The sequence below is a fragment of the Amphiura filiformis genome, chromosome 1 (genome assembly GCF_039555335.1).
Source record: "Amphiura filiformis chromosome 1, Afil_fr2py, whole genome shotgun sequence".
NCBI classification, from domain to species: Eukaryota; Metazoa; Echinodermata; class Ophiuroidea; order Amphilepidida; family Amphiuridae; genus Amphiura; species Amphiura filiformis.
Window position 1 is genome coordinate 68,899,406 of NC_092628.1, and position 22,906 is coordinate 68,922,311.

General features: G+C 37.6%; 1 protein-coding gene across 1 annotated transcript; it reads right to left on the reverse strand.

The window, feature by feature from the left end:
* Positions 1-750: 750 nt before the first annotated feature.
* Positions 751-22,906, reverse strand: LOC140152063 (condensin complex subunit 2-like). Its single transcript, XM_072174364.1, has 18 exons — positions 22,827-22,906; positions 14,304-14,605; positions 13,862-13,946; positions 13,165-13,254; positions 12,564-12,678; positions 11,849-11,901; positions 11,494-11,562; positions 11,172-11,367; positions 10,468-10,562; positions 9,728-9,975; positions 9,344-9,483; positions 7,976-8,079; positions 7,488-7,610; positions 5,995-6,099; positions 5,662-5,826; positions 5,132-5,242; positions 4,408-4,590; positions 751-3,589 (listed from the first exon to the last, which is right to left on the reverse strand). Exons 2-18 carry the CDS (start codon positions 14,582-14,584, stop codon positions 3,527-3,529), a joined length of 2,226 nt encoding a protein of 741 aa, XP_072030465.1. The 5' UTR covers positions 14,585-14,605; positions 22,827-22,906; the 3' UTR covers positions 751-3,526.

Genomic DNA, 22,906 nt, shown 5'->3' on the forward strand with positions numbered 1-22,906 from the left:
AGAGGGTGCTATTTAGTGCAAAAATTCATTGTTTTCCTTTATTTGTTTGGTCTTTAGGTTTCTAGCATGTTTCGTTGTGTACCTTTACTCTATTATAGGCACCCAAAAATCTAAGATGACCACAAATTTTCCACTTTTATTCACCCAAGTGTCCTTGGCACCAAATATTAAGTGTCTAGCATGTATGATAAAAATGTGTTTTTGGTGGAAACCTATTCAGTCGGTTGATTTACCTGATGAAATGGTCACATAACCAAGGGGCTGTGGAATAATTGTACTTGACTCCCTGGGGGAGGCTGAAATTGGAGAGGCAAGAACTTTTTGCAAGCCCAAAGGGAGGGGGAAGCCATTTTTGGAAGGTTGAAGGGGGGCACATATTGACAAACCTTTTAAATATAACGGTCTGAAAAGGCCTAGGACAATACTTCAGAAATCTTCAAATATACGAAATTTCCTGTAACTTGCTACACTCACATAATCTACATTATAAGGTTTGCATTTATTTCCCAAAAATTTGGCATGTGCAAAGGAAGGGTGCTGAAGGGGAAAGATTTTTTAGCAAGCTGATAGGGGGAAAGGAATATTTGACAGGCTGGGAGCAATTTTTGGCACACTGTTTGGGAATTTTACTCCCCAATTATTGCACAGCCCCTCAGTCTGCCTCCACTGATAGACATTGCCTCCACTGATAGTCAAATAAGACTAAGTACTCGGAACACAAAATGAAGTAAACATTGAACACAAGTTAAGTGAAGTTTGATATGCAAATGTATTTATCTGCTTTTCAAAACCATGAGGTGACTTGGCAGTATTTACAAATATATACAACACATAAAATGATATCCATATCACACATCAAAATATAACAATGGTTGTAGTAACATGAAAAGAGTTCACATGCAGAATGCCATGCAAAGGCTACCTGCCCTGTGTTGGTTCTGTAATAAATTTCTTGTCTAAATATTCTGCTAAGTTTTATGAATTACTTTATGTTAATAATAAACTATTCATCTTCTATTTGGGAAATCTTTTTATTATATATCTCGTCATAAATTATCAATATTAATAAAAACAACACAAGGAGGCAGTAATAGCACATATCGCTTTTTGCATCTAAAGTCTTCATGTAAATAATATTTACAGCATAATATACAGACCAAATTTATTGTTTACAGCATTCTTTCTTAAAAAAGATAAAACTTATAATTTAGTTATCAAAAATGAAAATGATTGGAAGTCGTGCTATGCATGCGGCCAAAGTCGTGTGCAAATATTTTAATAAGTCTGACACTCAGAATACCCTGGAAGCAAATTTGCAACTATAGCATTGCTTGTTCAATGTGAATTTATGTGGTACTAGCCCATGCAGGGTCCAAAAATTCTGCCCCATGATAAATGCCTTTTTATTCTATACATTATACCAAGCAATCAAGCAAAATTAAACATTTGTCACTAAATCGATTTTGATCAATGTTTAATTTTGTTGTTTTCTTACAAGAACATTCATTATATATCGCAGGACCTAAGATATTATTGCATATTTTCACAGATAACAAATAAAAACAATTGAGGCCCACCTTATTTAAATCATGAATGCTTGAGCATCAACACTTTTTTTCCAATTAATAAATAATTAAAAGTAAAATCGTACTGTAATGTTGGATATCACCAAACATAATGTTATTTCTATTCTAGCAATGGAGACCCATGTTATATAAATCATGCTTGTACATCAACACTTCTTTTTTCCAATTATAAAATAATTTAAAAGTAAAATCATACAGTAGGATATCACCAAACATAACATTATTCTATTCTAGCAATCATAATTATTTGCATACATTTTAACTTTAAATCATGATTTTCTGCTGCTGTACAATATATTACAATATAATTTTGGAAGCATTGGTCAACAAATGAAATGCATACATTGAAGTAATGATGAGCAGATCAGCAATAACCTGACTAATCGGGCCTGATGCAAATTCTGAATTTAATCTCAGTGATCTTTATCTGATGCCACAAAGGCACATATCCACCCCTTTATCAAGTATATTTACCTCATAGTGCAGCATTTACAGATCGATAAGAGAACAAGTACGCTGGCTTTGAGAAAAGATCACAAGCACTCTGTTAATGAGTGACATATGCAGAGCTTTGTGTTCCCTTCACGAGCATCGCTCTGCGCAGACAAACCCTTTGACGTGTAATCAGCCGATTTGATTACCGATCTGTTGTTATGATTGTGAGACGATTGAATTAACCAATCAGAACCCCACTTCCGTGTTTATGCTGTGTTCGATCTCAAAATGTAGACAAACACCATTGTTCTCTACAAGCAAGTGGTAGCTAGACTCTGGGACCTACTTGTGACAGTCAGACAAATTGTATCCAGTCAACTCCTACCTATTGTTGCTGTTTACAATGTTGGATATCTATACTGATTTATCCCTCGAAATAATCCAATCCAATTGTGATGGTTAATACGGTATAAAAATTGAAGAAAGGAATTGAATCAAAAAGTTTGCATCTATGAGAAGACAACATGTAAAGCTACCAATATGATATGGCAAAAAAGGAGTTCTATTGCCCTTTTGGCTCCAAAATGTTTATGGTTGGTAGGACGGTAATGTTTTTATCTGACCAATTATTCATTGTAAACACTTAAAATGAAAGCTTAATATATGGATTTAAGACTATGAATATGAATATAAATGAATAATAAAAAATGAAAAATTCTTTAAAAAAATAAATAAACAAAATCCCAAAAATCAAACATTAGGCAAGGTATTTTGTACAGTAAAACTTTTTTAGTCATTTCAAAATTTGGGTCGGCCAGGAAAGGGCAATAGAAACTTTATTTGTATTTGGCCTAAGCTGTAACTTCCCAATTGAAGCAGAGAATACAATTTTGTGGTTGAGTGACAGGATTTCATGCCATCAGAGATTGCAATTTTACATAATTTTATAACTTTAAATCCTGTACAATTCCTTTTACCACATAGGTATACTTTATGTATAGTCATAGAGTGACTATGATTGGATACTTTGCAATATAATTATACAAAGTTGCAACAACATTAAGCCCAATCTACTCTGTAAATGTTAACAGCTCACATCGTCTTTACACATTAGGACTCCTCTACATTTCACCTTAGCTAGGGCTGCAACTCTGGTATACCTTGAAGTCATGTCACTGGTAACTGGTATTGAATAGATGGACAGCTTCATTCACCTTAATGGTATCCAGCAGCCAGCAGGTGACTTACTAGTTACGGTATGGACTATCACATACAGGTAGGCATTAAGGGTTACATACTCTATAGTCAAACAAATAGGGGAAGTGGTATACCTAATAGTGCCTCAGCTGGTACCTTACAATAGCAGAGATGTTTGGATGCTAAATCATAATTCTATGCACAACATGTTCTAAGCTCATGTCAGCAGATTGAGATTTGCAAAGTAAACCCAGGTATGTTGATGACATAGAGACAACCTCCGCAGCAGCTACATGTAGAGTGTCTGACTAGCAGTGGTCTTGAATAATAACAAGGTCCTGTGATTCCTCTTTCCTGGTGATTTTCAAACACTGTAGATAAAAATGACAAAGAGTAGCAGGTAAGTATCAGTGTATCCCAATCCACCAACAGGTTAAATCTAAATCTATCAGCAAGTTATGTTAGAAATGCCTTTCATCTATGCATTAAATGTTATGCATCAAACCATGCTTTAGTCTGATGCAGGGGTAGCATTAAGGCCCGAAAGTCGGGGGTTGTTTTTCACTCCCGAGCTTGCAGAAAATCCAAATACATGGGGTGAAAATTAAATCTCGGGGGTGAAAAATATTTTGCAGTGTAGTCAGGGATAGGAGTAAGGTTCAAAAGTAGAGGGTCAGAGTTCACCCCGAGCTTGCACATTCCCAATATATGGAGGGTGAAAAATGAATATTTTTTTAATTTAGGGGGTCATTTACCCCTGATCGGGGGTTAACGCTACCCCTGGTCTGATGAAGGGATATTATCTAGTGGGGCATAGTGCAGACTGAATCTTACTAGTACAAGGGGTGAAGTTGACAAACACAGCGTTTTAAAAGTGACAAGACTTTTGATGCCGAATAACACAACTTACGAAGTCCCTTTGTCTTTGCAAAGCATCACAACGGTACAACATCATGCACTGTATGCTCTTAAATGTTTTGAATTTCAGATGCAGATAAGACATAAATGCACAGAATCAGTTCCCCAGATGTAGCAATCACAAAATCACACTTAAGTTTGTCAGCTGCTCAGCAGCAGCATGCTTGACTGACTGATGGAACCAGTCTTGTGTGAAGCTGCATCAGTCATGAGAGTTACAGTCATAATCCAAACAGGGTGAAGTAAAACCACCTCTCTATCACTGACTCACCTTTTCATTGGCCAGATGTAACAGACACACAAATGCAATAGGAACACTCAAATTCTTAGACATTGTCTGCGAAAGTCTGGCTGGCAGTGAATCATACACGTCTTTGAATGATTGCATTCCAGCGACTCCATCATCTGCCATTTCATTTTCCTTTGTCTTGGGTTCTTTCTCCTCTGTATTTTCCTGCATATGAAAAACAATTTTGAAAAAATAAGTGTGTGCTTTATCCGAATTTACAAATGTTGCTAGATATAATGCTAGTATACCCCCGTTCACATCTAGTTTGTGTTTTTGTTGTTGCTATTTTCCCATTTATTTTGTCTTCATCAGTGCTAAATAACATTATTCATTTTTTTCACACAGATATTCATCCATGAAGTTGAAACGTATCATAACTTCATGACATTAGACCTGAAACTCAAGAGTGAAAGTCATATACAAAAGGTAGAGGAGAAGATGATATTGCTACACATGATTGCAGCAACATGCTCAAGAAATGCCTAGACTCAAACGATCTCAACAAGTAGATTTTTTGGTACTTCTGTGGTCCGGGTACACGCTGGTGATCAGCGAGCGCATAGAAGTGGCAAGATCTCCTCCCCTTATACACGCCACTGAACCTTCTGACTGTCAAGACCATTGGTCAGTCAATCATCGTGATTGTTTATCACTCTTGTGTTTAAAAGAAAACCAAGCAAGATGTTGATTCAAGAATCTAACTAACCTTTTCTGCTTCAACCTTAGGTGTGATAAGGTGACCCCACATGAGTGATTTGAGACGCTTTACATCCACTCTTTTAGCTGTCCTAGCATAGGTGATGTCTATCTTGGCAACCTGGAAAGACAGAAAAGAAAAAATGATAAGCACTTGTTTTTTCAGTATAGTATGGATAGTTGAATTGTTATTTCAGATTAATGCATATTTTATCTTAGACCTTTCAATTGTTTTCAATCTGAAAAACTGATTCAAGTCATGCTCCACAAGGCTAGGCTAGCAAAGGATAGGGCTAGTTCTAAGTATGTATTGTTGCGTGCTTGAATGTAGGCAACCTCATTCCAAAATTAGGAGTATACAACTGTACATGCTCCATAATGAAGAATATCAGGTTTTTATGGTGCAAAAATAGGCTAAAAATGGCCTTATTTTGTGAAACTTTGAGATTGAATATTTGTATTGCAACGTGCTTAAGAGTTATATTGTAATAATCAAATCTGCAGTGTAAATTACACTCTGATAGTGATACTGCAAATTACCTTGTGAGGTTGTGCCACCAATTTATCTCCTTGAAGCATAGTAGCATCAAATACACTCTCATTTGCAAAGCTGTGACTTGAGAAACCCAACGTTTGACTGCCATCACTAGGTGCTGCACTGAAGTCATTGAGACCACTGCCGACATCATCATCATAGTCATCAGGCTGTACAGAAATAGAAAATCATTAAAACATTTATATTGCATTATACTCTAATTTCATTGAGATTAGCAATATGACTACTACATCTAAAGATTCCCAAGTGAACATTAGCCAGGCTTTATTGAAAACAAATATTTGTTAACTGAACAAATGCAAAACTCTGTTGCTTACCTCAGTGTTGGGACAAAAGTTAGCGCAATCATTGGCGTTGTCATAATCATATCCACCAACATCATCATCTACTTCCGTTCCACTAACACCAAGTTGACGTTTTACCTAAACAGGGAAAAGCACACATATCTTATGATCTTGGTTGAAATTTCTTGTTTGAAATTTGTTGAAATCCAACAACCTGATTTCCCCTATTCATTATGTGGTTAAGGTGGGTCAGAGGGGTGCATGATCTATCAGGGTTTGTCCTCAAAAATTGAAACAAAGAAAGCTGACACACCAGGAATGGTATGGGTTCTATATAGGAGATCCCAAGGCTTGATTTGTTATTACCGCCCCGTGTGAATGACTTTTCTCGGGAGAGGAAAATGCCCCTAATTTTCTTTTTCATATATTATTGGTCTTAACTCAAGAACTGCAAGACCTTTGCAAATATAAATGAAATTTCTGGCTCATTTTCTATCAGATCAAGCTATTCATATTAATAGGTACATTGTAGTTTTTTAGTTACCTGGCTAAAACCTGCAAAAATATCAAGGTAAAAAAAAGCAAGGTAATTGTTACCAATATGCCTGTTCTAACACATTTTTAAAAAAAGTTTGGAAACTTTCCAAAATGGCTTTATATCAGAAATATTTGAAATCTATATCCAAATTGTTTCATATCAATACAAACATTGTTCTTTCCTGTCAAAAATGACACCAAATTTGTGACCATAACTTATTCCATGGTTGAGTAATTGCCTTTGAAAGATAAGGAAGTCTCAAACAAAATGTGCCAAATCTGCCATTGTCTACGTCATTTGCTTTAGTAAACATGAGTAAGGAATATCACACTGTTTCATTAAAAACAGTTTCAAAGTGCTGCCAGTATGATGTACCGGTCTTCTGCAGCCGTTGCTTTTCTTGGGTGGCCACTTCTGGGTCTGTCTTTGACATCTCCGGTCTGACGAAACTTAGCTTTTAGCTTGGAGATCATACTGCGGGAAACTCAAAAAGTTGCTGCACTTTGATTCTGAGGTATGCCAGCCTCAAGCTGACCAATAGTTCGAGCCTTATCCAGATCTGATAATCGAACCATGGTTGATTAGAATTATCTTGCAAATGACCACTTTGAAGAAGTGACCAGCAAGAGAGATTGACTTGCGTTGATCCATTTGAATCCACATGTAGAACCATCATACCACTTTTTTAATCATCATGATGTACGGCAAACAACTTTTTCATTCATTCTTTTATTCATGCATTAAACCACTCGTTCATTCATTCAAAGCAATAAGATGAATGCAGACAATGGTCAGTTTGGCACATTTTCTTTGAGACCTCTCTGTCTTTCAAAGAAAGTTACTCAGCCGTGGAATAAGTTATCGTCACAAATGAGGTGTCATCGTTGACCGGAAAGAACAATGGTTTCACTGATATGAAACAATTTGGAGATATCTGATATACAGCCGTTTTTGAAAGTTTCCAAACCTTTTTGAGGAGTTAACTTACAATATAATTGGTCTTGGAGAACAGTTTGAATAACTTGTCTGGGTTGTAGTGTACATCTTCTGGTAACATTGTAGAGGTTTGTTTATACTTGGAAAGTGTTCGCTTGGATAAGGTTGTCGCTGCCTGTAAATATGAAAATAAAAAATAACAATGCTTTTGTTTTGTGATCAGAGCAGAGTCATGCATGTCTTCCTGAGATGAAATATACCAGTGTTCTTCCTGAGATGAAATATACCAGTTGTAAAGAAAAGCAACACAATTTACAGAAAACAACAAAAACCCATTGATTATATTAAATCTTTTCGAAGTGCCTAAATACAATTAAGCAATCAAAGATAGATACTTTGAGTATTTCAGACATAAGATTTTACATCAGTCTTTTGATAAAACCAATTTTAGAATTTAAAAAAAAATGTCAATATCGAAGGCTTACTCAACTTGAGTTGATTATCAACACTTAATCAATTTGATCTGCAGTACATACATACCCTTGATGTTGAGAAAGGTTTTTCATCCAGTTCCACTTCAAAATTGATCCTGAATGGTTCCTTCTTTGTGCGAGTCTTCTTGCCTTCTGTCCCCACGGTAGCCGCTGTAGTAAATAGCAACATGAAATCATGATAATGAACATCATTCACTTAGGGTCCATACCGCTTTACCAGTGTACAGCCTTCCCAGCCAAGCTGCAGCTTACTCCAGCCACAATGCTTACGCTTCTATTGAATGAGGGATTGCTCAGCCAAGCTGGGGAAAGCTACACGCTGGTATTTCGGTAGACTGCTGCCCTCAGTCGTCAACCGTCTGGATTGACGACTGAGAAAACTACGTGGAAAAAAAGCGACGGATTTTGCAACAGGATTCCTGTGGCATAGAGCATCGCAGTTGTGTCCAAATTGACCTTTTGACCGAGTTTGTTGTTTTAGAAGTTCAGAGCGCGATCTTGTCACAGCGGCGCGGTACAACGACGCGGTCTTGTGGCGCCGCTAGTCAGTCGCGCTTCTGGCGCACAACTGAAGTCGCATTGAATAGTTTTCAGAAGTCCGTCATGATATTGGCTGTAAGATAATCAGTCGTCACTACGAAGCATGTACAGTACATGCGAAGTGTAGACGGCTGATTGGAATTAGTCTAGTATTTCGGTATGGGCCCTTACGAGAAAATTGATTAACTAGATGGCAATGAAATGTCTTCTGATCAATGGCGTTCATGGATGTGACATAACATCCTGATTCAATCAGTCAACAGTAAACTCATGCCCTGCACTAATACACATTTACAATCTGAAAAAAAAATTGTGTATTTCTTTCTTTCCTGAATTCATTTCAAGTACTAACTGTTCCATGTTTTGTTTCCAAAATATCCAAGTCTGGTGATCAGAGAAAAGTAAGAGTTATGGTATCTGAACATCCAAACCTTTGGTTATTGAAGGAAATCTCCGGCAATCACAACATTTTGCCTTATATGTTAGAAAATTAATTATCAAGCATGAATCACATAAAGATGAATAAAAACAGCCATCTCTCAACACGCGACATTCCAAATTCCCAGACATTGAAATTGTCTGGTGCAATGACAATCATGGCGGACGACAATTGAGCACCAATAACCATTACGTCCTTGCACTAGACAATTTTGGCGCAGGAATTTTGAATATCCCGTGTTGAGAGCCGGCTGTTTTTATTTGTTTTTATGGTTAATATGAGTTTGTTTTAAATAAAACCATGTTAATCGTGCTTGATAATTATTTTTCTATCATACAAGACATTATGTTATGATTACGGGAGACTTCCTTTAAACAAAGTAATGGTAAACAAAGCAATAAAATCTAACCAAACCATTGCAAGTATTTGACTGACCTTGAGTCCTAGGCCTGAAGTTCCAATGTTGAGGTCCAGCCCAGGTGCTCAGGGCCTTCATGTTGAAGTAGGAATACTCTGTTGGTTCTAAGCTCATCTGTAAACATAACTGACTTGCTGATCCATTTGTTGTGCTGGCACTTGAAAAATAAAACAAAGACAAAAGGTTCAAATTGGACTACATGAAAATGCGGCAAAATATTCAAAACATCCGATAACCATCTTTTTAATTAACTTGAGGCAAGAACATTTTCATGTCACAAGGAAATGGAGTGGCAATAACCAGTGACAGGAATTTGTTAGATGCTAGCCTATGAGAAGATTGTCTACACCACAAAACTCTTTTTAAAGACAACATTATGTCAGATTGTTTCAAACATTTACCTCGTACACCCTGATCTCATCATCTTGGCTTCACTTCCATCAGCTATAAACATTGACGCTTCTCCAGCACCACCAATACAGGTCATGTCACCAGCCATGTCGTCATCACTGAAATCATCTGCATCTGGCGGAGGACCAGCGAAATTATCCATGTGCATCATAGGATCTTCAAGAGGCTCAGGGGCAGCATGCACATCAAACGCCTGTTCACTTGATGCTAGCTTGCTCATCATAGTACTGAAGGTGTCCTGCAAGATAATTTGAAAGTTCTGGTAATTTCATCTGTTTAACCCTCTAATGCCCCTTGTTTTACATGTAATATCTCTTTGAAAGACCTATTTAACATAACACACTTGCCCCACCATAGCACAAGGCATTGTGGCATAAACTAAATTTGTGACAATTTTGCAACAAGGTAATAGGCCGGGGCTTTGATACTTCCCCTGGTGTGCGACTTCTGTCAGTATTCATTATCTAGCAAGATACACATGTTCTTTAGATTTTGAGTAACAGGTGGTAGCATTAGATTAACTATTTGTACCATATTTCACCCTGATGTGGCAGTGACGTCAGTGTGCATTTCACTGGGCGCTTCAAAACGCTAGCGTTCGCTCAAAGCACTAGAGTACACACGCATGTGTACCCTTAAAGACGGGGTGAAAATTGGTATAGTTGTTGCTGGTTACAGTAGAACCACCTGCCACCAGAATCTGAGACAAAGACAATGTTTGAAATCTCACCTCTCCATCCTGATTCCACTTTGTGAATTCAAAGTCTGCAAACTGTGGGCAGACCTGTAGGGATTCCATCCTATTTGCGCCTGCTGAAAACACATCTGTATGAAATATACAAAGGAACAACAATAAGTAGATTGACTGAACATACAGACAGGTAAATAAAAACAAACTCACTAGAATATTTAGCCAACTTTCAGTTTCTTTAACCAGGTACAAAGTGATAGATCTTTAAAGAGAACTTGACTGATAATGCAATTTACCCAGTTAGCAGGTGTGCTCAAGATTTTTCTGATGTTTGGGATAACTTGGACTCTCATTTTACTTTAGCTCCTCATACGAGGACAAAACCCTTTTTTTTTTTCAAATTCAATGCATTTTGATATCATTAATAGAGTATGACATGAAAACTATGTATCAATTTTCATATTAAAATTACAAAACAATGTGCAAAATTCAATTTTTTTTTTTTTTTGGTCAACCATGATCGTAGCATTTAGGTCTAGGTCCAGAGACACTACAAAACCCGAAAAATGTGCCGGGTACCCGGGCACAAAATTACCCGAAAATCACACCCCTACTACTAAGGTTAAGGATTGGGACGAGTTTGAGGTGAGGGTTTAGTTTCAAATTACATTAGGTCAGGGTTAGGATTAGCGTTGAGGGTAGGGGCAGAGGATATAGTAATGTTATTTTGTGATCACAATTACCTTTGAATTCCTTCAGATCCACATTGGTCTGTGTAGATTGGTCTTTTTGATCAGTATCCACCGAAGTTGGCAATGAGCATCTGGAATCCAAGACAAGTTCAGAGCAATCCCCACGGCGATGTAGATGATTTAGTAAGAGGCCAAAGGTACCACCTTCATCAAAGGCTGCTGACATCTTGTGAAAGAATGGATCAACCTGATTGTGCAAGATAATGGATGTGACAGTTACTACTCTTGATTTCTTAAACAAAGGTCACCTTATACAATCATACAAATTGTGATTTCTTAGAACTATATTTCTGATTATGAAAGATGAACTTACCTCAAATCCAGGATCAATCTTGTTGCAGTTCAAATTCTTGATGTTGGCTTCTATAGTGTTGCAGTGTCTCTACAAATATGAAGACAATATTTTAAAGTTACTGAGGTAAAAAAAAAGTCAAGGCTCGACACTGGCAAATCTTTTCATTCAAAGGAAAGAAAATGTACAAATAAAAGTTAAAATCACCAGAAGACTTGCCTTGGTAAACATTCAAGTACTTACAAATGCACATAAAATAACATGCACACTTAACTTCAAACACCTTTGCAAGTACATACACTATCATATTGACTGATGGCATTAAGTTCAGCCATTCTTTGCATTGATTATTTCATATGTTCATTTTCCTATTTACCCTTTTCTTTTTCTTGGTGTGCATTTCCTGACTTCCTTCACCATCATCTCCACCTGGTAAGACACATAAAAATATAATAATTATATATTCTTTTTAGTACTGCATATAAAGTAATGGTATACACACATGCAAATTCCCTACTCTGTGAGTCTGGGTATGGAAGGTAAATGCCCTTTTACCCAATGAAAAACATTAAGTCACAGAAGAATAAACATCTCACTGAAAACTAGAGTAGGGACAAAAATGACCCCTTTGTAAATTAATATAAAGAAGAGAACATGTCCCTGAGAACACCTAGAAACACCAGTACCAGAGTGAACAAGATTCCTGATAGGAATTGAAATATTTCTGAGTGAGTAGTATCATTTTATTGGATCTGAACAAGAACCTTTATCAATCTTATGTCCCTGAGAGTCAATGTCACTTTGATATCAAAAAAAAGTAGGCACAGGTATTACGCTTAGTCGTTGATCCACAAGCCTCTGCACACTTTACATGTAGTCGCTAACAACTATGGCCCCATATCATTCCATAAACCAGTAAACAAAAACTCAGGGACTTGCAGCTAAGAAGCGCACACCCTAGACATTCCACAATTGGCCATTGCAGCCAGGATCAGCTCCCCGAGTTGTTGATGTCCGAGTCAATTTTTATATTAAAAGTCTTACTCACTGTTAGATATTTTGCTGTTGTTGATGTCCGAGTCAACTCTTACCTTTATGTTTGTCACCATGTCCCAGCCCTCCCATAATCTTGTATGTCTCTGCATGGATGGCATCCACCCTACCAGCATAAATCTTGGCACTGGCATCTAGTGTACAACTAGCAACCTGCACGAAAAGAGTTGAAGAAAAACAGAGCTCTAGATGGATTTCAAATAGTCATTTTAATTATTTACACCGTGTCACAGTTACTATTTGATTAATTGGAAAATTGTGAAACATTGAAACATCTTGATGTACTATCTACCTTAGGATCACTCAATCTATTCACATACTTGTACTCTACCTAAGTCATCTGAAGGAGGTGCGTAATAATTACCATAATTTTCAAAGTCAAACTTGACATTCAGGGGTATACCCCTGTGGACATTTGTAATGTTGCTATTCAGGAAAAATTGAAAGAAAAAAAACCACCAGAATAAGTGTTGTATGTATTGCAACTTAATGCTGAGATTTTGCTACAATTTCATTATCAATTTTACTTTGACAGATTTAGAAAAGTTCACAGGGGATATTAGTTGGTACCTGTGATGGTTATTTATTGATTTTCAATATATGTCGGACCATTTTTTGGTCATGTGAATGAATTTGTACCTGAAAGTTAAGTTCCCCTTTCTTCTCCTTGAGTACCTCTGCCATGTGATCAATGAGATGAAGTCCAAATGCATTCTTAGCATTGATTTTCTGGAAGAAATTAAGTCAACACAATTATTTATTTATACATTCTTAGATAGCGAGATCCAATCTGAGCACACATTAGAAAATGCCAGGAGTGTATTGATTGTGTACAATTGCATGGGTGCAAACTCCACATACTAAACGCACTGCTTTTGGGTTCGTTCATTTTTCTTGCGAGTTGATGCATTATATTTGCTTGCATTCTCCAACATTTTTAGTGACAATTTTGTATAAAAAATAGCAAAAAAAAATGGATTTCTTTCTTCATGGTATGAAATAGGTTAGTAAAGTCTGCATATTACTTGTTGCTCACAGAAATTTTACAAAATAATGCCCTTGTACTGATGTTGATGTGTCTAATGGACTCCCCGTGTGGGGCTCATGCATAAGATGCATCAACATTTCAGTACATGTGCATTAGTTTGTATAATTTCAATCCCAACAAAGTAATACGAGTTATTACCCTATAGTTGTTTCACTTATTTATCACATATAATGCAGGCATCAAATACCGTAAATTAAAGTGCTAATTTATCAATTATTGTTAACAATCTAGTCTTTACATGCATTTATATTTCTTGTTTTACATGACATTATATAAAAGTTGACTTACATTTTCTGCTGAGAGTTTGATACAGTTGGCATAATGATCAGAGAGTTGGGCATTGCTCATCCCACTTGTGGGTAATGATCTCCTCCTGTACAAAAATATATAAATATTATCATTCATGTCCTATATGAACTGCATGATGTAGAAGTAACTCTAGACAATAGTAATGGTGCATGTATACTTTTTAATGCTACTCAAATAGTCCAAGGATGTCCCCTGCCCATAAAGTTTGATAAATTGACATTACAAGTGAGAGTATGATTTCTGAAATGTTATCTGATCAAAATTAATACAAAATTGAAATTCATTCTGTCTGTCTGTCTAATGAAGCACAATCATGTTTTTTTTAATGGAACTTAATCCCCTTTTTTGTGACAAAGCCTGTGTAAAAGTCTGAAGATTTAAATTGTGCTGGCCAGCCAGCCAGACCACCAGGTAGCTTTACCTATCTTGTGGTGTTCCAGGGCTTTCATACTGCCTCTGCATCACCAGAACCTGGGATCTGCGCCTCTGTTTCTTCTCTGCTGCATCATCATTTTCTGCTGTGTATGACAGTACATTACTAACACTTGTCAGTACCCCACGAGGCCGTCTGGATGATGTGGTAGGTGATATGAAGTTCTTTGGTGTGATGCTACCAGCGGGTGTTCCGGATGAAGAGCTGATGTGACGCTGGAAGGACCCCACTTGCCCCGTTGGGGTAGATAGATCAGGTGCAGTGGGCATTTTTCTAGTTTTTAAAATTTCCTGCGAACAAGAAAGCAAAACATTTTAATTGAATTACATGTACCTTATTTGTTCCAATTCACGCCCATACCCCAGTAAAGTGCCCACCCAAAGTATTTTCAATTTGCTAAAGGGTATCATTAATGTTGAAGTGACTGATAGACGTTGATACAGTGAAATAGCTTGAGGATTTAAAGTTCTGTGTAAACTTGCAATACCGTACATTTACTGCATCAGAAAAGCTACTAGAACGTCTCGGGACCCTATTATAACGTAGGTAAATAAACGGCCCCAAAATAAAAAATAAGCGCCCACCCAAAATGACTTTGTAAAGCACCCTGGGCGCTTATTGGAATGAATACGGTATATGCAAGTAGCGTATTCATTCAACCTAATATTGAGAACGCAGAACTTCATCTTATAAGTGAATAAGAATTAACCAGTCATGCCATGCCAACTGAATCCTGTGTCTAGCCTCGGTTCAAGGCAACAGGGCTCTGTGATTGCATTTCTTAGTGTGTTTTTTTTTTTCCTATTTTTTCCCACCTACCCAAAGATACAAAAAAACAATAATACAAAAAAAAGAATATTTTTTTTTAAAAAAAATAGAAAAAAAGAAGTTAATAGGCCCTAAATTACTTGTTATTCAAGGTTGCAAACAGGAGAAATACTGCTAAAAAAATGGTATTGGTACTTTTTTTTAAAATTCAAATTTAAAATGCTTTTCAAACATCGCACAATGAAATCAAAATGTACATTTTAATTTCATTGCGCGATGTTGCGATGTTTGAAAAGCATGTGGGGTCTGCATCTCCTTTTAATTAAGGTCATTCTACTGACCTTGATTTTCCAGCAGCCAATCACATACGTGCACGGCTGCGATGCTGCAATATCGCAGCGTGATGTGAAAAAAGTTTAACATTTTCCAACTCGCATCATGGACCAAAATTGTCACCGCAAGAATGAGAATTTTCACCGTTGAGGCTGAGCTCGTAAAAACCTGGCTCAGATTACAGTTTTTATAGCATCGCAACATCACATCGCGCTGCAATGTGGAGTCAGGATCGGGCTTTAGTCTAGTTCTGAGTTCAGTTGCTTAAAAAAATGCATGAATGAAATATTTATTATAGTCAACCCGGGAGTAGTACATATTTTATTTATTTCTGTAAACTGATTCACCCGGTTGATGTTTTACGAGAATCTTTGGCAAATATCGATCATTCCATTTAGACTAACTGTCTAAACTCTAAGTTACTTGAGAACTCTAGCTTCGAATTTGCACACAATAGTTACGCATTCGATGCTAGAGTGCGTTGCTATCGTTTTACGGTCGGACGGCAGTGCAATTTTTTGCACCGGAGGTTATTTATTCTGTTAATGTTGAAATTTGGATGAAAATTATTTCGATGAGTCAACTGTATCTTTTGAGCAAGATTTGCCGATTTTGGACAGTCTAAAATTTTGCTGAAGTGTAATTTTAGCAACATTTTTGTTGCAATCACCTGTCGTGATCAGCTGTGTTTACTTCTGAACTTCCATTGCTTTACACAAAGTCATGCTTCAGCGAATCCGACTAGATTTTGAATGCAATGGTCTCTAGCCTAGAATGTGAAGCTATCGGTGAGCAAATTCTTGGCTAGACTTCTCGAGCAAGTCAAGCCCTAGCTGAATTTCAACGAAAAACTAGGCGTCCTGTCGGACGACCAAAACCAACGCGGGTGGCGCAAATACAGAAAGAAGTAGATGAACAAACTCTTACAGATAGACCAGTTAATTACCGACTTAACCAAAAGAAGAAGAAGAAGATGATATATGATGACCTAAATATAGTCTAGACATGCTAGAGAGATTTGCGCCCGGGCCCCCGCACTCCGTGCATCCGCGGGTATGTGCTTTTCTGCATACAGATCATCCCATACCGTACTATAGAAGAATTATGTAATTTGTGTACATCGTGGAACATTCAACTACGCTTGTTACTCCGCGAGTCCGCACAACGCTACTCTACACGTCCATATTAGCGAGGTTATCTGCGTACAACAGCTTACTTACTACGCACAGCCACGCAAAGAGTATGTTCCACGATGTACACGAATTATATAATTTTTCTATAGCAGTGATAAGTAGGCCTACGGTATGGGTTCCTCGTACTACCCTTTTGCATCTCATTTCGCGAAGTTTTTAAGGGAAATACACCCCTTTTTTTTAGCGATTTCGCGAATTATAACTTCGAAAATAGCCCTATTTTCCCTAAAACGTGAACGATATTTCTAATGACTAATATACTCTTTTCTGGCAGAAACGCGTAGGCTGCTCGATGAAAATACCCTTTTTTTTTCAATTTCGCGAACACAATACATGTTAACATGGTTTGAAAAAACACCCCTTTTTTTGTTTTGTGTTTCGCAAATCGTGTTTCTTCTTCTGAAAACACCCCTTATTTCGCGAAATTTTTGACGAGCATGAATACCCGCAGATGCACGGAGTGCGGGGTCGGGGATTTGCATCAGATTTCTGGTACCCCGTATGTCTGGTTCCATACAGCAATACGCAGTATTGCTGTCTGCTTAGCAGGTACGAATAATTCCGTGTGAATTAAGACGTAGAGGACTAGCCTACATCCCGTATCCTACTATCACTCAAACAAGCAAATCTCTTCACGAATTCACTCACCTTGCGATCCTATATGGTCATTTTCACACAACTTTTAATTAATACATTTTAGACCATTATAAGTATATATTTCTGGAAAGCTTATATTACAAGGATGCCAAATCAATGAAGTATAACATCATAATACAGGGTGGGTGAGAAATATACAGGGTGGTAACTCAACAAAATTAGCATCTTTCTTGTCATGGTAAACCCCATATTTTCCTTTTCTGAAAGCTATGTAGCTCAAAATAAATATGGATTCAGAAAGACATTACATGGGTCCTTCAAACAAATCAGGAAGAAAGAGTTTAGTATCCCTTGCGTTAAACATACAGGGTGGTCAAAAATTGTAAAATATTTTTACAATTTTTTATGACATTATCAATCAAAACTTTTTTCCTCCATGTCTGGCACTAAAACTAATAGCATAGTTCATAGTTGAATTCCTCATCAGATTTCCTTAAAGATATGTGAACTTTCAAATAAGCAGGGTGACTCAGGCAAGAAATAGGCCATTTAGAAATGTTGGAGCATTACGTGCACACTTTGTACTGTAACATATAGGGAAAAGTGTCTTAATTAGCATTTAATTAGGCAATTAATTAGCAACACTTTATATTCCAGTTCATGTACTAAGAGGTAGATCTACAATCCAGGATGATATGTGCAATTTGAGGTCCATGCTAGTTATACTTTTTAAGATACTGAGGTTTGAAGTTTGCCATATTTTCACAATTTTGTGTACAACCCTATGGGGCTCCCCCGCCCCGGCTCCCCCATTGACACATCTTACATACGGTATTGAAATATAAATCTTAAAGTAGTTGTCCAATTGACTTGGGGTTTTTTGTATTTGACAAAGAACATAATTATCTACAAAATGACACCAAACTTTCTACAATAGGTATTATACTTTTATTAGAATAAACCAAACTTGAAATGTGAAGAAAGCAGTTTCATGTTACGGCTCCCCCATTTTTGGGTGACCAATTTGTGACATGCGACCATATATAAATTGGTGTGTTCCATATTGATATTTGCATTGTAATTGTTACATGATATGTGCTGCTGCAGAATGTCATAAAAAAAAAAAAAAAAATGATATTATGGTTAATGTTTGAAAAATATACTGATAGCCAAGAAAGCACGTTTCGGAGGCTTCACATGCAAGTTAACACCATACTTAACAAATGGGTGAAAAAATTACCATGTGATAAATCTAAAATATCTGCCGCATAGAATCATTGATTCAATACACACAAGAAAATAACAGCTTAGGTGATCCCAACAGTGTTGTTTTCAAAAAAAACTACTTCTGCAATGTTTAGCCATTGTTAACATGAAGCCTCCGAAACAAAAAAAACTTGACCAAATGACCATATCATCAGTTGAAACAAACATCTAAGTTTCCAAACACAACTTTGTCATTCCTCAAAACTACAAGTAACTTCATTTTTTAGAGGTTTAAACCTTTGATCTCAACACAAAAATTTGCGTACCTGGAATTTTCAGTCGACACTTCGACTTTCATCAGCAGACTGGCAACTCAATTCAGAGGTCAGCGACCTTTCGGACACTTGACCCCAAAATCGGGTCATACACTCTAGGTAGCTTGTATCGCCCCGCCTCTGTTCAGCGATGGCTGGTTCACTCTGATATAGATGGCCTCCTTCACACCTCAAAATATCTGGGTTCCTTGTCCAGAATTTGAACTTTGTCCAAGTCTATGTGATGGCCGGGAGACTCGATGTGAATATGTTGGGAGACCTCAGACGAGGTGGAGCTGGGGCGACGGTGTTCCAAAAATCTAGTGCTAAGTGATCTTTCTGTCTCGCCGATATAAGATTCGAACACTGACCCTTACGGGTTTGTCCTTGGCATGGAATAAAATAAACCGGCCCAGCTATATCCTTCTTCTCGGTTATGTCTTTTGGGGAAACAAGCAGTTGTCTTAGCGTTTGGGTAGGCTTGAAGCTCGCTCTTATCCCGTAGGTGCCAAAAGTTCTTCTAAGCGCCTCGGATGTACCTTTTATATAAGGCAAAACCACTTGTCCCTTTGTCTCAGTGTTAGTCTCACGATTGACTTTTTCTGTGTCTTTCTTGTCTTTCTTTGGTTTAACAGCTCTGTCAAAAGCCCAATTGGGATAGCCGCAATTTTCAAGCGCAGCGTTGATGTGCGACTTCTCCTCCTCCTTGTCTACAGGATTTGTGACTATGCAATCAGCCCGGTGATATAAAGTTTGAATGACACCAAGTTTGTGTTGGACAGGGTGATTAGATTGAAAATTCAAATATTGGTCCGTATGGGTGGGCTTATGGTAGATCTTAATCTTAAGACTCCTGTCTTCTTTGATCACAGTGTGGGTGTCTAAAAACGCGAGGGCGCCATCTTCTTCACCTTCTGTCGTGAACTTGATATCAGTGTCCAAAGAGTTGAGGTGGTCTGTGAACTCCTGGGCATATTGCTTCTTTAATTTTGTGTGCGATCATCCACATAACGATACCACCACAACGGTGGGTGGGTGCTGATTTTATTGCTCTTTGTTCAAGATCTTCCATGTACAAATTGCAGACGATTGGTGACACTGGGGAACCCATCGCCGCCCCGTGGATTTGTTGATAGAACACTCCATTATACACGAAATAAGTACAACGTAAATACACCGATACAAGCTACCTAGAGTGTATGACCCGATTTTGGGGTCAAGTGTCCGAAAGGTCGCTGACCTCTGAATTGAGTTGCCAGTCTGCTGATGAAAGTCGAAGTGTCGACTGAAAATTCCAGGTACGCAAATTTTTGTGTTGAGATCAAAGGTTTAAACCTCTAAATTATGTTTACTACCAACACAGATGAACTTTCATTCTAATACAAGTAACTTCATTAATAAAAAATTGAAATCCTACTATTAGTATTACCCGTTATTGAAAATTGTGTTCAATTTATGTCAACCAAAAGAACGCACAAGTCGAGTTCAGTTGACCAAAATGGTATCTGCTGCCTCCTGTTACCTCAGATATGACGTCAGTATCAAGCTGCTTATTAAATATTCATGAAAAGGTCACAATCGGTGGATCGGATTGGTTGAAATCAACGCCACGTTTTTGACCTATTTTAATACAGGGGTAAGAGATACATGTATGCATATTCATGTATGAAAACAGCGATGCGGATATAGTATCATCACCGGGACTGAGAAATGCGACATTTTCGATGTTTGTACCTGGGATTTCAGACACGGAGACTCCGCAGAGATTTCTGCAAATTCGTCCAAAGGTAACCAAAGGGTTGGGGATCGCATTTTTAATCACTAAATGTTTCGGAATTGCGGTCGGCTAAAAAGTAGACAGTTTCGGCGACTGTAATTGGTGTAGATGTCACATTTTGAACAGTGAGCGATAAGTGACCAATTTGATGCTCAGCACAAGTGTTTATCTTTACTCAGGGTAGGTACCCCGGACCCCGGTAGTCACGATTATCGCACTTTCAGTTTCCCACGCGTTTGAACGGGAATTGGAAGCTTGCGTACTTTTTCGATGTCTAGTGAGCAAATTTTTTCAATATTTTGAGAAAATGACGTCAAATTTTCTATTCTGTATTGTTTGGTAATAATAATGTCTTTTGCCAATAGTATGTTTAACTTTGTAATGTTGTGTTTTTGATCGCAAAGATCGGATATTTTCGCTCTCGATTCAATTCTGAACCCTTCGCAAGGGTGCCGATTTCGCAGAACTTTGACGATAATTTTGCCTTTTGGACACTAAAATGCTTTCGATCCTTAATTTTGTTTCAACCGAGTCTTAAATTAGCAAGCACAACACGGTTGGTACCACTTTTATATACACTGATGAAATTTTAAAGATTTTTTTTCAAGTTTCTAACCGGCGCAAATCGTTAAGTGTGTATTTCCCATTGACATCCAAAATGGCGTAAGCCAGTATACAAATATTAACTGTCTATGAGTGTGATGGTGAAATATAATCACGAGGTGAAAGATGGATTGTTCCATTCCACGAGCCGGAACGGCGAGTGGAATGGAACAATACATCTTTCACCGAGTGATTATATTTCACCATTACACCTAATTTAAGACAGTTAATATTTGTTTTATATCACTCATGCATAAATTCTATTACTAAAATACTATTTAAGGTAGAAAAAACATTTTTTCATCAACATAACACCATGTTTTGCCGTGATATATTTCACATTTTGGGGTCCACCCCATAACTAAATCGGCGAGTCCAAGAGTCAGCGCACGGCTTGGCGCAGGCGCACTACACCAGAGTATATCTGGTTCCATACAGCAATACGCAGTATTGCTGTCTGGTAAGCAGGTACGAATTGAGACGTCGTGTCGGAGCCGGTCAAACACAGAGGACTAGCCTACATCCCGTATCCTACTATCACTCAAACAAGCAAATCTCTTCACGAATTCACTCACCTTGCGATCCTACATCGTCAGTTGAAACAAACATCTAAGTTTCCAAAAACAACTTTGTCATTCCTCAAAACTACAAGTGACTTCATTAATAAAAAATTGAAATCATACTATTACCCGTTATTGAAAATTTTGTTTGATTTATGTGAACCAAAAGAACGCACGAGTCGAGTTCAGTTTACCAAAATGGTAGCTCCTGCCTCCTGGTCACCTCAGATATGACGTCAGTATCAAGCTGCTTATTAAACGGTGGATCGGATTGGTTGAAATCAACGCCACGCTTTTGACCTTACAGGGTCAAAGATATGCATATTCATGTATGAAAACAACGATGCGGATATAGTATCATCACCGGAACTGAGATTTTGCGACATTTTCGATGTTTGTACCGGGGAATTTCAGACACGGAGACTCATGGAGATTTGAAAAAATTCGTCAAAGGTAACCAAAGGGTTGGGGATCGCATTTGTAACTATCACTAAATGTTTCGGAATTGAGGTCGGCTAAAAAGTAGACAGTTTCGGGGACTGTAATTGGTGTAGATGTCACATTTTGAACAGTGAGCGATAAGTGACCAATTTGATGCTCAGCGCAAGTGACTATCTTTACTCAGGGTAACACCAGAGCACATGATGATAAAGACTATCACACGGAGAGGGTGTTAGTAAAAATGGCAAATGGTAATCAACCAATGAACTGTCTAGAATTTATGTATGAGTGATATAATCCTCAATATACATAGGTACGGCGTATATAGGACTGGCAAGTGAGTCTAGACCCCGGTACATTTTCATTTTTACATGTTGAAAATAAAATTGTTCTAAAAAAACCTGGGTTTTCTACCTATGACCTATCACTGCCTATGTGTTCTAGCTGAAATACAGCAAGATAATGTAGGATATTAAATGTAAACCTGTATTTTAGATCTCGAGCTAACTTAATAACTGTTCATCTCAAATGAAACTTATACCTGCCTGCCGAATTCGGCACCGCCGGTATATCGACGTCGATGAATTCGAAAATGATCCGGTTCAGAACTGCCTTTTCTATGTAAGATTATACAGACTCCCACCACCACAAAATATCTGCTCACGGTTGCATTTGAAATGTCCTTTTAAATTCAATTTTACACTTTTTACGCTACTTACCAGTTAGCAAAGTTTGAAAATTGAAAAAACGATCCAAAACAAATCAAATATGGCGCTGTCAGTTTCTGCGCATGCGCAGC